This window comes from Neopelma chrysocephalum, unplaced genomic scaffold (assembly GCF_003984885.1).
Source record: "Neopelma chrysocephalum unplaced genomic scaffold, ASM398488v2 Primary Assembly neopelma1_24, whole genome shotgun sequence".
Taxonomy (NCBI): domain Eukaryota; kingdom Metazoa; phylum Chordata; class Aves; order Passeriformes; family Pipridae; genus Neopelma; species Neopelma chrysocephalum.
This window is the reverse complement of record NW_020897693.1, coordinates 18,906,732-18,925,108: the sequence shown is the minus strand read 5'-3', so window position 1 is coordinate 18,925,108 and position 18,377 is coordinate 18,906,732. Positions and strand designations below refer to the sequence as shown.

The window sequence follows — 18,377 nt, the reverse complement described above, 5'->3', positions numbered from 1 at the left end:
TACACTGCTGCCGTGAGTGATGCTTCTCCTGTAGTACCTCAACAAACTGTACCCTCAGAAGTCCTCCCTCAAAAACCCAGCGGTCCTCAGGACAAGGCTCTGCCTGTAGATCGAATTTTCCACCTCTCCTGAGCTGTATCCAGCGGAAAGCAGCAGTGGACAAGTAATTGCAAACCACGATTCCTCCAGCTGCATCTTCTACTCTGCCAGAGATCATCTTTGTCTTTCACTGCACCAAGGAGAATCACAATACCGCTGCCTTCAGCATCTCCACAGGGCCATCTTGCAGGAGAAATGCATAGCCCAAAGTCCCCTCCGAGGTCTCTACAGAGGGCCTAGAGGAGAGGATGGGGCAGGGAATAGATGGTGACACAGATTAACCCTATAAAGCCTTTGTTGTCTGGTTAACTAGTTACCAGGACACAGGGCAGGGGGCTGCCACGTAGATAAGAACCAGGTGCATTGTTGGGGGGGAGGTGAGGCAGCAGAACAAGGGTCTGGGATGGAAGATGAGCAGTGAGTTCTTTGTGAGTTAACTTAGACTTTACTGCATCTTTGTTTCATTCTCTTTTGATGTTGGTGTTCAGGTTTGTAAGCTCTTAGGGGAGAAAAAAGCTTGCTTTCACTGCTTACTTGGGTATTGTTGAAACATAACTCAAATCTTTTGTAGACACACTGTAACTTTTGGGTTTAGCAACATGTAATTTCAACACTGGATGTTAGGCCCAAAGGAGGATTGGGCTATGCCAGCAGTGAGAATAAATAATTGGCTGCTAACACACTCCCTATGTAACAGACACAGTTGCTGGGAGGCTTGGCTTGCTAGCACCTTTCCCCTAACTCCACAATTTGTAGAAAGGTCAGATGCATTTCCCCATGGTGTCTTGGGAAAAAACTGTGGGCTCCTGTTTCCTGTTGTGCTCTGAAACGGGATATGGGATACGACCCTAAAAGTGTTAGCTCCACATATAAAGGAGGGCAAAGCCTGTCTGAATATAGGACCTTGAGTGTTAACACAATGAGAGTTAACTTCCTCTGTGCTTGGAGAGTGGCTGGAACAATGGGGCTTTGTTCATGACTGGAGACTGTGGGCTACAATAACAGTAATTTTCTGCTTGGAGTACACCCAGCACATTGTGGGCACTACAGAGAATAGATAATGAACAACAACAGCAACAAATAGGAAGAAATGTTAACAGTTTGTAAATGTCCTAGCAAAAATATTTGCCTCTGGAAACACAGAAGAAACTAATTGTTTAATAAATTGTAGAAAGACTTAAGAGTCCTCATTAGCAGATGGATTTGTGCAAGAGAGGAAGGCCCTGAATATGCATGTACACAGACAAATACTTCCAGGAGTAATTTCACTGAATTCTGCATGTTCATAGGATCAAGGACTAAACAAACGTTATTTGGGCCTGCTCCTATTCCTGCTGATGCCCTTGTTAAGAGCTTTGCTTTAATTTTAACAGGGGCTATACTAGAATCTTCAAACTTTTTCTATTTGGAAAACCCTCATCATGTAGGTAATCTTAGAACTATGCTTTTAGATATATATTTAAGGTATTACAGTTAGAACTTTTATGACTACAGCACTGGACTTGCTGTTTAAAACCTGATTTTTGTCTCTAGGAAATGCCACATACTGCTGCAACATTTGTTGAATCACTTAAGATTGCTCTTTCTCAGCTCTAAAATGTGTGTGTGAGACAAAAGTGTGTGATGGCAACATGTCCCTCCCACAATCCATTAGCTGATGATTGACCCCTATAGAGTACTTTTGGGCTACATATAATTGCTGGGAATTCTGAGGTCTTTACCCCCTCATCTTGGTTAATAAAAATAATAATAATCTATGTTAACATTCAGAAAATAAAAAAGCTTGTTTATGTTAAATGTTTTTTTCAAATTACGGCTTGATGAGATTTTTTAAAGCATAATAGCTTTGTGAACTAAATTCTATCCCAGGATAAAAATATCCACAGAAGATATATTCCACAATAACTAACTCCCCTGTGTAGACAAGCCTTTAAGGCAACAACTCCAAATGGTTTTAAATTAAGTTATAAATCTTACTAGTTCAGCACACTGCATTCTTGGCATAGCAGTAACCACAATGTCCTGAAGAAAAACACACTGTAAGAGTGGTAGATTACAGCTGGATTTTAAGCTGTCCTTTAATGAATATTAGCTACTACAACTATGAGTTGTGATACTGATACAGACATAAATGCTTGCTCTTACTCGTGATGAGCAATATGGAACAAATTATTTTTGAGCCATGCCTCTCCTGAAACTGATGATCGTGTAATTAAATGTGCATTAAAGCATGACTAAAAATTTAAATGCAGAAGCATCTCAACATGAAGAGGAGGGGAAGAACTAATTGCTCTGATTATCCCCATTTCAGTCACCTGGAGGAACAGAGGAAATGTCACAGCAACCTGGGCACTTCCAATGGCAACTGGTCATGCACAGGCTAGGAATTATTTGTTTTGTTTTTAAAGAGCAAAGAATTAAAACAAATAAAATCCATAAAACCAGTGTGGATGAGCAGACCTTACTGGCCACTGGTGATCGCCTTCCTTGACTTTTTTCAGCATCAAATGTGATAATAATAGAAGCAAGCAGAATTAATGGCCTCTTTAGCTCTAACAAGACCCATCTATCTCCAAGAAGGAAAGATTTCCCCAGCTACAGATTTACATCAGCTTCATCTCTCACAAACAATTTGACTGTCCCTGCTCTCTCCTTTTCAAGGAGAAACTGTTATTTGACATCACAATTCCACTCCTCAATCAGATGTGGTTTATTTTCAACAGCCTGGGATACGGCCCTGCATAGGAAGTGGGAACTGCCGTTAGAGCACAAAGCATTGTTTTGACTGCCAGGAGCTAAAACTGGTGCTGGCTGCCAGCAGCTTTGAGGCAACCCCTTGCATTAAAGAGCCCTACTTTCCCTCCCCAGAGAGCAAACCCAAGTCCCTTACCCAATCTCTTGCACTCTCACCTTTAATTTGAACAGTGGCTGTCCGAGATGAAGACAATCCCTTTACGTTGTGAGCTTCACAGGAGAAAACTGTGCTTTGATTAATACCTGCAGATCAGCCAAGAAAAGGAAAAGAAACACAAACAGCTATATAATCCAGCTTCAACCTTCAGGAAAATTTCAATTATTTGTGACATCCAGCTCAATCTGTACAGGCAGTTGCAGGGCTGAGCTGGGTGCCAATCAAAGGCATGTGGATTTCCACGTAATTAACGTGCTAAACACATTTTTAACGGAGAGAGTGTGGTAATGTAGAAGAGCTTTCACAAGAGCTTCAGAAAGCACTGAAAAAGAAGGAAGAATCTGTCAGGGACACAGCTCACAGTGCTCGATAAGTAGATGTCCACTTCTCAAATTCTTTGGAGTAAGGATTGTCTTGAACCATGAGCTTATACAATGCCCAATGCTTTGGACCTCAGCCTGCACCTGAGCAACAGCTATCCTCTAAGTGAGCTATAAGCCCAGGCAAATCTCCAACCAGATGCTGCCTATTTCAAGTTAACGCCCACCTGTCCCTCACCTTGCATTAGACTTTTGAAGACACACAAAGGAAGTGTAAGTTAAATGCTACTCCATCAGCACTGAAGCACTTTCCAGGGGTGATACAAGTAAGAATTAGGCTCCCTGTCTTCTGTGAGCATCCATGCATCCCACAGGGCCTGAACATGGCATCATACTGATGTCTGGCTGCTCCAAAAAGCATATGTGTATTGCAAATTAATGAGAATTGAGATAGATTTGCAAAGCTGCCTGGAGAACTGTGTCCAGCATCTATTTTCACTTGACTTGGCCCTGAGTTGCCTTGCGGGGCTGTAACTGAGAAAAGTCAAGGATTGCCACACTGTGGGCATACATTTTAGGAAAGAAAAATATTTCAGAGCTGCACAGAGCAGCTTGCACCATATCTTTGCCCTTTGACTCATCTCCCAAGCCTGGGATTAATGGCATTGCAAAGAAGGTGTAAAGGAAGAGAGGAGGGAGTGCTATAAAATCAAAGAACAGAGTATTTTAGCTTCTTCCACTCGTCCTCGTGGACAAGAAGAAAATGCAGTCAGCAGGCTTAAGCCCAGGCAGCAGAGCAGAGCAGCACCTGATGTGGCAGGCATCTCCCAAGAAAGAAGCAAACACAGCCCTGCCCCGAGGAAAATACAAAACACACCACAAACCAAGAACTGCTTGTTCTCTAACACCATGCCAGCACTGCATTCCAAATACAACACTGCTAAACCTTCTAAATGTTTGCTTTCTATCCAGTACTTTATTATTATTTTCTTCAGAATTTTATACTTTATTCAGCTAGCAGTCCCTGTTTTCTTACCAAGTGTCTTTTCAATACGCTTTGGTAATCTGACCATGCAGGTCGTATCCTGCTACATTTTTTCGGTTGCAAAGACAAGACCTGCCCAAGGGACATCCCAAAGAACACTAAAAGCAAAGAAAGGTGCTGGTGATGAATATATACAACAGAAATTCATTTGAAGAATCACTAGGAATAGATATCCTTCTTCAGGTCTCCATGCCACTGCCCCACAACGCCAAAAATTTTGTGAGGCACCATGGGATGTGTTTAGTGGAGGAAAGGTGACATTTTTTTATTGTCTTTCCATCTCAACTATCTGTCTTTTCAGTTTCCATTTCAATAGGAAGATTATATCATAAGGGAGCAGTTTTCATTTCCAACTTGGAAGAGCATTGGTGGTTATGTAAGAGAGGGAGCCGATGATTTAAAACCATTACAAATCACAAATCAGGTTTTGATTTGCATATACATTAGGTTCTAAGGGAAGTCTGAATAGGATTGGATAGCTCAAAGGATGGCCCATATGTACAAAAAGAAACTCAACCTGGGTGTAACTGCATTAACACTGATGAAGAGGCACCAGAGATGACTCTTAGTTGTAAAAACTTTTCTTTCTAAATAGCTAGTTCCACTTTGGCTCGGGGATGCTGAGAATAATAAAACAGCACCAAAGAAAAGACATAACATAAAGTTGTTGGACAACTAACTGGAATAAAGTTACCTTTAAGAGAAGGTAAGAACCTTCTCTTGTACCTACAAGAATAGCTGCAGACAGTTCCTCGTAGATATATATTGCCCTTCCCTGAAAGTGGTCTGAAGAGAGGCCCAAACACCTACTGGCTTGCAAGTTCTTCTGCTGACACTGCTGCTGTACCACTGTGCCTGCTCTGGGGCAAACCTTGGTCTTAAAGGATATCAACCAGCCCACTTCAGCACCTTTACAACCACTCTAAAAGTGTCAAACAACTACAAGAGGCAGTCAGGTTTTAATGACGAGGCCATTCGAACAGAGGCAGGGGTAGGGAAGAGAGGGGAAAGCAGTGCATGGCATGGCTGTGCATAGGAGGAGATGTCATCTGTTACATATGAATGCTTGGAGAGTTACAAGCCAAATGGCACCAAGAGAGTCACTGAATATAACCACGAACACCCTCCACGAGGTGGAACAAAAGAGGCATCCAGTGCATCATTTGTTCAGTCGCACCTTTAACAGAGTGCCAGCCACACCCAAACTCTGTAAGAGCTTGTGTGCCTCAAACCAGCAGAAAGTACACTGAGCAACTGTCACCCCAAGAGATGATCAATCTGGATTTGTATGTGATCATGACCCCTCAACCCTTAACGCAGAGTCAAACACCACTCTCACGCTATGTGGCATGATCAGAAGAGAGCCCTCCTCTTCTGATGCTTAAAGTTGATCCCCTGCATTGGCAGCAGCCTTACCTGACACATTTAAGATGGAGGGGGAGATGTCTGGAAGCCCCACTCTAGAGTCTCCCATCCACCAGACAATTGTCACTGGTTCAGGGGGACCAACAGCAGCACAGGCCATATGAAACGGGGCATTAGGGGAGACAGACACATCCTCAGGTTCCACAGTAAAGTAGGGCACACCTAGAAGAGCAACAGACAAGTGACAATAACTGGAGACACTCTTTCTGTCTATTGTTTATTTCCACTAATATCAGTGCCGAACACTGGACATCCATCTGCCCAGCCACTACGCCTAATCCAATGCCCTCTACGCCCTTTATAAAAACCAAGGGTCAGATATGCTGGATCACCTCAGGGCATGAATGTCTAAATACTACCACTAGAAATCTGAGAGAAAGAGTGCTTGCTTCCCAAAATGCCTTTGAAAAACCACTTTCACTGAGCGTCCTTCAAGACTCCCCTATGAAGCAGCTTTTAGTGGTAGTATTTGCTCAACTTTTCAGCTGAAGAGATTGGAGTTTAAAGAGGCAACAGTCAATAACTTTCACAGTGGCAGACACCACTTTAGAAGACAGCTAATCCAGCTGCAGATACTTCTTGCCATGCATTAAAACCTGAAGCTTGAGAACGTGTTGAACTAGTGGCTTTAACAAACCCATGAATGACGAAAAAAACCCCTGGTGAGAAACTAGGATCATTTGCAATGCTCTCTCTGAAGCTTAATTGACTGGAGATGCCTTCCAGCATGCTCTAACACCAACACAACCAGGCTGTCTTGAAGTCAGGGGTAATTTGTTTCAGAGCTGAAGGCTCTGAAACATGGACACAGCTCTCTTGGTAACTATCTGTTCCCCACCATGGAAAGACTCTTGCTTAGTACAACAGGCCCACAGGGAGTAAAATGCAACTGCAATGCTAACTACCTCAGGTCATGTCTAAGTGGCAATAGTCGAGTGTAATTCAACACATCAAGAGATGTGGTTCCTCTTATGGGCAATGCCAAAACTCTTGTGGTTTCAGTGCTCCAAACCAGTAACACAAACTTCACCAGCCATCAGCACCAGTGCTGACCATGCAGGACAGCCAGCACGTACTTCTGATGGTTGGCGGAAGAGCCCAGAGAAGCATTCAGTTCCCTTTTATATTAAAATCTCTGGGTATCAAGCACAGCTACTACTGATTGCATCTGCCCCTAAATCAGGTATTCTCAGCTGGAAAAAATGTGTTCTGAAAACTGCTGATTTGTTGCCTTGCAGAAACAGAGGAACCAAAAACATTGAGCATTCAGATGGTGAAATTACACTGTCTGTCCCTGGCTAAAGATGGCAGGCTCAGGGGTTTCCACTGATGTGGCAGATGCTGTGCACCTCCACCAGTAGGCAATTAATGGAGGTGCCTAAACAGGGATTTAGAAGCCTAACGCTTGACATTTCCCCTAAGCTACAGCCAAAAGTGATACTCTCAGTCTTTCACTGACTGTCCAGTCACTGTTTGTGTCTTTCAGGTGGCAGTTCTTTTGTGCCTTCCTTGACTCCATTTAGAGTGGCAAGTAAATGAACAAACTAAACCAGGTCTAAAAATAGGTCACTTGAGCAATAATGATGTCTATCTGTGCATAAGTTAATGTTCAGGACAGGTATATCCATCAACATGGCTTACTGTTTGGTTTTGTTTACATATTTTATTTCATTTTTTTTTATTGCATTCATACATATAAATAATAAAAATGAATAAGCTTTCCAGATACCAGCTGCAACACCTCTGCCTGCTTTGCCCTCATTCTCCAAGGAAGATTAGAAGGGAAAATAATCACCTTTTCTCTACCTGTGAGCAGGATCCCTGCCTCCTGTCCATTTGCCATGACACCCAAGGTAACCTTTCAGGTGGATCCTGCCCAGCTCGGCAGGTTTTCTCACTTTGGGAGCAACTAAACAGATCAGACAAGACCACAATTAAAAACTCTCATAGCTTAGGGAGTGCAGCTGACTCATCCAGCTGAGGAACCCGCACTGTACATATGTTACCTGGCCAGCTCGCTGTCTGCGACACCTTTGGCCTCCCAGTTCCTGGTACAAGAGGTGAGTGCCAGCATGCCCCTTTCACAGATGCACCATGGAGGCACTGAGCAGCCAGGAGCCAGGAAATCAGTGGCAAAGCAAGGAAATGATCCTGCCTATTCCCTGTTCCAAGCCAGCATCCAACCTATGAGGCTGATTTTTTTGTACAGCTCAGTTTTCAGACAGTGTCCATTCAGGGGAATGTGTCCATACATGTGTGGCTTGGGCTCTGGCTGTAGCCAATGGGGGCTAGCAGCCCCAGGAACAGCCACATGGTCAGAGGTGTAATTTCAGAGGGAAAGTTCTGTAAGAAACATAATCTGTATTTTTAACACTCCACAGTGTGCCTCTGAGATCACCTCTCTGGGCAACAAACACTATCATGTTCTCAGCAAGGCCAGAGTCTAGTTTCTAAACCAGAAAACACTTGTAAAATAATTTTGTTTCTGTACATTGTAATGAGTGTTTCATAAGATCAAACATTTCTATTACAAAGACAGTTCAAATGCCATTGGTACAAATTCTGGCAGATACAGACTATCTAAGTAGATCTCAAAGCAGATATTACACAGCACAGAAATCCAGTCAAGCTCACTTCAGGTTAGATCAACAATAGTCCGTGCTCGTTTTGTGTGGCACACTGAAGGGTGTCAGCACCTACAGAAGGCTGAAAATCACCAGAGTAAAATCCTGTCTCAGTCAAAGAGGACAACAGTTGTTATCAATAGAGTAATCATTTCTAGGCAAAGCTGGCACACCTAGGGAAGAAATACATAGAGATAACAGTGAAGGTGGGACTGATAGGCTTTTGCATTGCCAGGTGTTTTCTTATGCTAAGAGCTGACACATTTTTAAAATCCCACTCTTTATCACTACTTGTTAACCTCTAATTTTATCCCCCAACTCCCATTGCACATGCTCAGTTCAAGTTTAACTACCTGCTACCATATTGCTTTTCTCATAAAGGCGACTGGTTGCATTTTTTTCGCTTCCGCTTTCAGCTTTGGCCTTTATTCTCAATACACTCCCCTCCTACCAAGCTGCAGCTGGTTTTTGTGACTTTGATACTTTTTGCCTGTGCTGTCCAGAAGGGCGCCTTGTTTGTGTCAGACAGCTTAGCACACTGAGCTACCCAATCACTCCTAATGCACCCACCATGCAGATGCAGCCACCTCTGGAGCAGGGCCTGGTAATTGGGACAGAAATAGAAACTGCAAAAGAGAGCATTTTAAGCTGTAAACAATGTTCTCCGGTTGAAACTGCACCTGAAAATTTAGGTGGACAAAAGCCTGGTATTTATGGAAGGCAGAATTTAAGTGTTCCTTTTCCTGTGAGAGCTGCTATGAATGTTTCCATGGCTCTGAGTCAGTGAAACCTTTGCTGTAAAACACCCAGACCACACCATCTCCCACGACACCCTCCCTGCTCCCACCTCTTTAAGACTGTCAATTCAGCTCTGGCTCAAAATGCTACTAAATACATCCAAAAAGCCACTTCTTGCTGCCAATGTACTGGTCCTGTCAACTTCTTCACCAAATATTAAGCCATCCTATGACTACTAGCTTCTGAGCATCTAACAGAATCATGGCTCAAGGGAAATGAAACTAGAGACAGTAAGAAGCCACCAATCCACACTGCCTTGAGTTATTTTTGGACAACCATATAGAAGTTGTTCTTATCAAAAAACCCTGGACAAACAGTGCCACATGGAACAGTCACAGCCATGAAGTGCTGCTGTACAGCACTTCTCCCAGAACTCAGCACTGGCCTAAAACTGCACCTTGCCCTCAAAGACCTGTTTGGCTGATACACAGAACCGGGCTGTGATCCTGCCTTGGGAAGTGGGTTGGGCCAGATGAGCCCCAAGGATCTCTTTCAATTCTACAAAGTATTTAGAGATGAACGCAACAATGGATTTAGGAGCTGGAAAGAAATGTGTGTGCATGAAAGGATCTTGTTTCCTAACATGCCAAAATAAAACCAGAAGGCAATGAACTGACAGCTCTGCTCCTTGATGCAATTCTCCTATTTCTTACTACTGCTCTGTAGCAATTTCACTGCAGTTAGCAGCAGTTCAGAGCCAAGAAGCCTGTCACTGGAGCAATCTGCTCTCACCACTTCAACCTAGAGCATATTGGTGGGTCAGCCCTGAAAGGAAACCAGCACTACTACTACTCCTTACCTTCCACTATGAGCCACACTTGCTGTGATTCTTCCTTCTTCCCCCCGTTCTCAACCTGGCACCAGTACTTCCCAGAATCTGTCCTCTCGACGGATTTCAAGCTGAAAAAAGTCAAAAGCCATATCGATATTTTATGTGGATAAAGCATGTTTTTGCCCCAAAGGACTCTTCACTGTTTGGCAAACCAGATACACGGACAACACCCACTGAGACACAGCCAGCTTTGGTGAGGAGATCAACAGCCAGCCAGCACAAAGCATGTGGCAAAACAGTGGAGATGGGCGGCTCCTCTCTAAAGTGGGTGGAGAGAGTCCCCAGCAGAGCAGCCAGCCTTCCTCCAAAACAACCTTGCAAAAAACCAGTCATCTGTGTCCTCTCAGGATAGGAAGGGCTGGTCATCTCAATCCTGAATCACGACTAGCTAGCCTTCAAGAGCGACAGCTTGGCCTACAGCATCTGAGATAGCAGGAAACTCCAAATTGCAAGCCTCCAACGAGCCTGACTGTTTTTGCCTCAGTTAGGTGACAGGACTGGCAACAGCCTCATAAAGGAACAGGGGGGTCAAAAAAGGGCCCCTCTCACCTCAACTGCACTCGGTGCTGTTCTCATCCCAAGAGTTGCAAAGCTCCTTGGGCCTCTCAGTTTGTGATTTCAAGAGGCTATGCTGGCCCGCTCCAGTGCATGGTGAGCAAAAGGCAGAATTTGGTCCCAAAGCAACAAGGCCTCAGCTACAAAAGGCATCAGTATGATTCTGAGTGCCCGTCAATGCACCAATGTTGACTGCCCCCCATAAGATGTGCAGCCACGGGTCTGCTGCCATGCAGGGCTTCTCCACAGATCTGATGCCCACCTTTCTAACACTGGCAGTCCTCCTTGGAGAAGGGGAAGAACATCTTAGGAATGAAGACAGAAAAGGGAAAGTGTTTGCCAAAATGCACAAAATGGACCCACTACAGCCTGATTTTCAGAGCTGGACCTTCAAATAGCATCAGCTGTCCTGCCCATCCAACCACATGTTCTGAAACACAGCGATTGCACCACACAGTGGGTGGCAGAAATGGTCGATTTAGGAGAAGAAAGGAAAAAGGAGAAAAAGACACAAACACATCCAGCTTTAGCATCCTAACTTATCTCTGGTGCTGCAGAGAGTTCTCAGTGGAAGGAAAGAAGAGGCAAGAAAGGAGAACAGACCAAGAGATTGAGGGGCACAGTTAACTAGTGGAACTGGGGGGAAGTAAACAGTATAGTTTCAAGACAAACTGTTTCCACAACATAATGTTATGCGTTTTACTGTGCATAGATGTTTTTCCTATCAAAATGTTTCTAATAGGTGAGATTTAACACAGAACTTTTGGTTGGTGGAATTGGAGACTGTGGAATGTCAATCCAAGAAACCTAATAGGAGATGAAGCCACAGCTCAGGGAAGAGTGATTCTCAGTCAGTCAAGAGTTTTGAGCTCTCATGGTGATGGCATGTTTGCTTGTACAAGCTCTGTTAATGCACAAAAAAAGACAGAGCAGAGCCTTGGGTCTTGTTTAACTCAGTACTTCCAGAACTAGCTGACATGCCTCTTCTGCTGAAATAAAGGTACAGAGAGCTGCTTTGAAGAAGAGTTTCTGTTCCTCTGAATGGGGCAGGACCAATACCATGTGGTGTAAACGTACTAGGAACAAACTAGGATTCATTGCAAAATGAATCAGGAATGGTTCAGGTGACAAACACACCTACCCAAAGAAAGGAAGGGGATGTAGTCCTGGGAGTCTCATTTCAATTATCAATCCTCACCCTTTAGGCAGACTGACAGCTCAAAAGAGAGAGTAAGACAACGGAATGAGTATGAGGGAAAAAACCTATTTATACTGCTGCATGGCAGAACAAGATGAACAAACAAGGCAAGAACATCCTTTTCACCTTGAAGTCATGTCTCAAGCACCACAGGCATTAGCAAAGCACCTGCCCCCACAGGAGTTGGGAAACCAATATGGTTCTAGTGCATAAAATCTCAGTGCTCAGTGGCTTCAATTCTGCTCTCAGTTATGCCCTTGTCACACACTGAATTGCAGACCTAAGGACCCTGCCCCACTGAGGGCACTGCTGTTGCATAGATATAGCTGATAGCAGAAAACTGTGCAATAGTTTCCACGTTATTCTTCCTTCTCTGCATCTGTTGTACCTGAGGAAGCCGATCCAGTGTTCTTCATCTACTGGAATGTACACCTGGTCTACGCTTTGCACCACTGCTCCGTCCTTGATCCACAACATCTCGGGATCTTCCATTCCCTCGAGGCTGCAATTTAGTTTCACGGGTTGACCCTGGGACACCTTTAATTTGATTGGAGGTCCTGTAAATTTCACACCTAAAAAAAAAATACTACTCCGCCCCACCCCCAGAAGAAGGGGGGTTGGAGTACAGCAAATTACTCTAGGTTGGTGGTCTGGAATTACATACCCTACCAGCACACGCTGAGACAGTGTGTTAGTTTCAGTACTGCTCTACTATGTCTGCTAAGCAATAGTCAAATGCAAGCACTGAAAGCAAAATTCCTGGAGAAAAATGGTAGTTCAGTGTATACATAGGGATTTTTCCAATTCATGTAACAGCAGGGTGAGGATCTGCAGAGCAGTGCCCAAGCAGAGACAGACAGAAATGCTGGGAGGTTCACTGTGTCAGTGATCCAGCAGTGCTAACTGCATTCATTCAATAGGCTACCACACCTCCCCCTTTTCCCCAGGCTTGGATTTAAGCTACGGTGCTCTTGTGCTGCTAAGAAATCGTGGTGCTTGCTCCATTGTATGCATTTGCAAAGAGCTTGGATATGAGAAAGAATCAATTATGTCTTGTTATTCAGTGTACACTGTTCCCCTGCATTACAGAGAGATTCTCTGCAATTTGCAAAACCCATGAAAGCAAAGCCTATTCCACAGCATACCTTGCTGAGGAGCAGAACTGTTTAGAGAACAGATATTTGTGTTGCGTGATGTGGGTGTGTGCTCAAATGAGCCTCCCTGGAGGACCCTCCAGTCCAGCCAAAGGACCACGTTGCAGCCAGACCTATACCATTGCGACCCCAAAGCAGCAGGGCCAGAGTTGGTGGAGCTGCTCAGGTTTATATTGACACAGAAGTGATCAGAATTTGGCCTGGAGCACTGTTACATGCGTGGGTGGATGGGGAGTGTTTCCCTCAAGCAGAAGCAAATATATGGAATTTGTTACCATGAGAAGACATGGAAGCCAACTATCTAAGTGCATTTAAGAAAGAAAGGCATATAAAGGAGGAACCAGAAGATCAAAGGAGACCGTGGGAAAGCAGGAAGGTAGAGAATAAATGTAAAGTTAGTTTTGTTAGGGAGAGTGGCCATTTCCTATGCAGTGGCACAGGACTGACAGACCAGAACAGGTCTAACCTAACTCAATATTATGCCCTGGCAGTGGACTCCACATCCTTCATAAAAAAATGACTCCATCACTCTTGCCCAGCCATATATATCCCACACATTACAACTTCTCCCAGTTCACTAGCTGGTCAGCTTCTCACAGGATGCCTTGCTAGCCCCCAGAGCCAGAAAGAAAAACAACAGTAGTGAAATCCAGAGCAGCCCTGTTGCTCTCAAACTCTGTTATAGTCTTATCAGTAATCCAACACAGATTTCTGATGTGCCCCTTTCCTTCTTGCCAAAACGCCACCTCCCACAGCCATGAGGGCACCACCTCACAGGCAGCACAGCAGCAGAGGAACTCACAGTGTGCTGGGAGAAGGGGAACCAAAACTGTGGGACCAGCCAGCGCTCTGCCACGAGCAGCCTGCACCCAGACGAGTACCAGCAGCCTGGGAGCAAATGCAGAACGCAGGCAGAAGGTCTTTATTCCTTTCCTTAATGAGATCCCCCAGCCTGCTAACAGCTGGTTTCCCACACTCAGTCTTTTGCCTTTCTATCTGCTGTTATTAATTGACAAAAATTCACAGCATTGGAAACCAGACAAGCTGATCATTTTAGTTTAGTTGCTACAGCTCGTTTGCTGGGCTAAGGCTTAAGGATTTAATCACCTTGGGTGAGGATGATCTAAACTCACATTACTTAACTCAAACGTAACACAAACAACATGTCCCAGTGCATGCCAGAAAGCATCCTCCCTTTCACCCCTCATGATAGTGGAATATAACATGAAAGCTTCATAGCAGCTCTCTCTGCGTTACAGAAAATTAATGTAGCCAGGCTGCTGAACACACGCACAACTTGACAGACACTTTCATTACATGTGTCTTCATGGAAAACCAAACTACTAAGCTTCCTTCAGACTGCCATGCTGAAAGAGTTAGTCACAAATTAAACAAAGAAATGTTGTTAGAGACCCTTTATGGTTTTCATTTTGTATAGAAATTAATGATGTAGGAAATTAACAGACAGTACAAGTGTTCAGTCTGAGTTGTACACATGGTCCAGGTATAATCCCTCCATCAATATCAACCGAAATGAAAAATTACATATTGGGAATTTTTAATAAATTCACATGACAAAAATGCAGTTTTGGCTGCAGCATCTCTTTCTGTAGGTATCAGGGAGAATCACATAAGAGGCAAATAGGGATTTTAATTTCCACCTATTCCTCCTTCTATTTTCCCACTCACGATTTCTCACCTGACAACATTCTTGACCATACAAGAAATCATCTCATCCAAATAGGTTCCGCCAAGCCTACCTGTAAGAGCTGCAGATCTTGAAATGTATAGATAGGAAACAAACTGTACTAAATTTCTTACCAGGTAGTTGTAAGCACTGACAGCAAGAGAACAAACTAGTTGTCAAAATACATGACATATATGTTTGTTTGTTTTTTAAACTTGCTACCTCTGAATATTTTCATTCATAGGAACAAAGTGTGTTTTATGTGAAGTTATATTGAGACTGGAGAGAAAGAAATCATGCTCGCCAAAGTAAAGGCTTTTCGCTCCTCAGATTCCTTAGGACACTGATCTAGCGATCCAACCTGTGCCACAGCCCCCCCAGCTCCGTGTCACTGCACGCACATCGCTCCACATGCAGCGCGGAGCTAAACTCCAGCGAAGTCGAGAGGAGGTTGGCCGGGACGCCGAGACGCTCCAACGCGCTGCCTTTCCCTGCCGACACGGAGGTGAAACTTCGGAATACGAGTTCAGGAGGGGAAAACCAACAAAAGCCACTCAGGAATGCGCTAGCGCCCGGCTTTCCTCGGCGACGACCCGCGCCAGGCACATACCAGAGCAGTGCCTCCGCACACACCGGGGAGGATTACTCGGGCTCCAGCTCGCCGCTCTACTCGCAGGCGGGCGAGGCTCGCACAGCCCGGGTTCCCCGCCGGCACCGCCGGCTCCCGAGCGCCACGTCGCTGGCCCCGCCGCTGGCCCCATGAACACGGCGGAGCCCCCGCACCCAGCCGAGAGGGGCAAACCGGGCCGGCCCCGACCCCACCTGTGGCTGCCCGAGGCCCCGCGGCCGCCGCACCGAGTGGATCCCGCACCGCGGCGACCGGCCCGCAAGCATCCGGCCGCTGCTGGCGGCCGAACCCGCGCTCGCCCTCAGCCCCCGCCGACACCTGTAGAGGCATCGAGGCGGGGGCTGCCCGCGGGGGGACCCTGTCAGCAGCAGGAGCCGTGCCCCGCAGCCCCTCCCGCAGCGCCCAGAGACCTCGGGGGGCACTGCCCCGCCGCCACCCTCCGCCGCCGGCGGGCTGTCAGCCCCGCTCACCTGCCACGGCAGCGATGTCCCGGAGCGCCGCAGCCCAGAGTCCCAGCACGAGGAGCCGCGGGATCGCCATGCTCCGCTTCAGCTCCATCGCTCCCGCACCACCATCCTCCCCCCTGCTCCCGGCGCCGCGGGGGGCTCCCACCGCCCGTGCAGGCGACGGTGGTGGCGACAGCGGCTGGGGAAGCCCCGCGTCGCCGCCCGACACCGGGCTCGCCCGGGGGGCTACGGGGACGCTCAAACTTCTGGCTGCGGCTCCGGCCGAAACGAGCCGCGGGAGAAGCTGCCGCGGGGCGACGGCGCGGGTCGGTGGGGTCGGGTCAGGTCCGCTTCGGTCCGGTCGCCACCGCCGGGCGATCTCCCCCTGCCGGCTCGCAGCCACCGCGGCGCCACGCGGCTCGTCCGTCCGTCCCTCCGTCCGTCCGTCTGTCCGTCCCTACTCAGCCGTCGCCGCCTCCTCCAGGAAATGGCGCTCTGGAGCGGTCACCGCGCGCTGTGCTCTCCCTCTGACATCACGCTCATGAATATGCATGATCGGGCGCCCACCGCCCCCTAAGCGGCGAATCACGGCGCCTGCCGCCCTCGCCCCGCCGCCCCGGGACGGCTCCGGGGCTCGGAGCCCCCGGCAGGGTGGGACGGGTCGGGGCGGGAGCGGCAGAGGGCCAAGGAGGTGTCTGGAGGCGGCGCCCCCGAGGGCTGCTCCCCAGGGCGGCCTGGTTTCCAGAGCGCCGGGAGGGGGTGACCCACATCCGCGGGAGCTGCCGGGCCACCGGTTACCCCCCTACCTACATGCGGAATCAGGAGGCCACCCTGGCCCCTCAGGACCCCTCGCGCATCCTTCAGCCCCCCAGGGGAGAAGGGCTTGAGGCTACCACCGGGACTCAGTCCCCCCAAACCAAGGCTCTGCCGGGATGAGCGGCACCCCGCCTCATGCACATAGCACCTCCAGCCCCACCTCCCCCGACCTGCCCACTCCGGCTCCTTCCCCCGGCCACGCTCCCATCACCGTTCGGACCCCGGCCCTGGGGATACCGGCCGCCTCCGTGGGCCACCCCTGACCTGTGGTGGAGCACCGGCAAGATCCACCCGTGCCCTTCGAGCAGGATCGGCTCGGCCCTGCCCTCTTTTCCGCTAGTGGAAAAGTAGGGAGAGAGCTGAGGAGGGAGATCTCTGCTGCCACGGGGTTACTAGCACGGCGTGGAAAAAGTCACCTGCAGTTTTTAAAAAAATCCGGTGCTGCCTTTTCGTAGGAGTTACGGTGAAAATCTGGGTTGAAAGGCACCGTAAGGAGCAATATCGTTACAACACGATGCAGCTTTCGGCTCTACCACAGCCATCGGTGAGCAGCACTTGCCTAGCAGCTCCTGCAATACTATGGAAGACTGGCTAAACGGAGGGGTGCAGGCAAACTGCCTTATCCCCCAGAGGAGAATGGAGAAACTGAGGCAGGAGAAGATCACATAATTCCATTCCAAATGCTAATCTTCACTCCTCCCTCCCCCAAGTCATTTACATTTCTGATAGGAATTCCTAGGGGACTGGAGCAATGCCAAGATTTCATTACTGGAATGGAAATGTCACTCCCTCCCCAGTGTCTCCTGCTGCAATGAGGTGGCTGGGAGGAGACACTGACAAGCCATCTATTCGAGAGCTCTTAGGAAGCCTAGGTGCTCCTGGGGAAATCGTGCCATGCCTCTCACCGGGATCACGACAGCTCTCGGGCTGAGAGGTTCTGCACTGATGCTTGCTAAAAGCTTCACGTGCACTTACTGTCACTGCTGCCTCTCCCCCGTGTATCCATATACACCCATCTATCTGGGTGCATGGTGTGTTTCTGCACTTACTCATGGCAATAGTACCTTCCAGAAAGAAGCTACTTTTGCAGATTTTAGTGGTCTCATGAGAAAAACTAATGGCCATTAGAATAATACTGTGTTTCTACGGTGATTTTCTTCTAAGAATTTCTTCCAGCCTTACAGTTGCAGAGGCTTACAGCACTACACTGCTCCCATGGGCTCAGGAAGCACTCCATTGTACAAGCAGGAGTGAGAAGGCACAGGCAAGTGCTGTGACTTGGCCAAGCCTTACTGGGGAGGCATCAGCCAAGGGAGCATTGACTCCACATGGTGTGCCTGGAGCATGCTTCTACCTTGACAGGCATGTTGTGCTTCATCCAAATGTCAAGCACAATGCTCCCAAAGGCTTTGAGAAGGGGTTGGAAAAGGGAGCTTTCATCTACAGAGAGGAGAGTACCCAACAGAAAGCTGTCATAGTATGGCACAGCCCAGACTTTGGGCTGGTGTAAGAGACCAAAGGTTTGCTGGAAGCAGCAGACCAAAGGGAACCTTCCCCTTCAGGGGGTCTGGCTTTAGCTCTTCTGAGAAGGGCTTTGTGCTAACAATGATAGGCAGGAAGACCCATACGAAAATTGGACTGAAATCCTGCATGCACTACCAATTGGAGCCTAAACTGAAATCAAAAAACTTAGGGAGAATTATTACCATGCAGAAATCAGAGGAACTGGTGAGTCTGAAATGCTTTTAGGAACTAAAGACAAATAATCTCTCCTGGCCTCTTGTGCCACAGAATTAAGCGCCATGGCTTTGTTCTGTAGGCCGTAACATCAGTGACAGT

General features: G+C 47.3%; 1 protein-coding gene across 3 annotated transcripts in view; it reads right to left on the bottom strand.

Moving 5' to 3' along the window:
• Window positions 1-16,171, bottom strand: part of TYRO3 (TYRO3 protein tyrosine kinase) — a 42,442-nt gene extending 26,271 nt beyond the window's left edge. The window contains exons 1-5 of one of the 3 annotated variants that reach the window (XM_027706633.1): window positions 15,747-16,171; window positions 12,196-12,379; window positions 10,022-10,122; window positions 5,792-5,962; window positions 3,010-3,096 (exon numbers count right to left, since the gene is read on the bottom strand). In XM_027706633.1, coding sequence (XP_027562434.1) covers window positions 3,010-3,096; window positions 5,792-5,962; window positions 10,022-10,122; window positions 12,196-12,379; window positions 15,747-15,834 — 631 coding nt within the window. In that variant the 5' untranslated portion in view covers window positions 15,835-16,171. Of the gene's footprint in view, window positions 1-3,009; window positions 3,097-5,791; window positions 5,963-7,595; window positions 7,701-10,021; window positions 10,123-12,195; window positions 12,380-15,746 lie in introns of those variants that run through there. The other 2 variants (XM_027706637.1, XM_027706643.1) reach the window with 2 other exon arrangements.
• Between the last annotated feature and the right edge of the window lie 2,206 nt (window positions 16,172-18,377).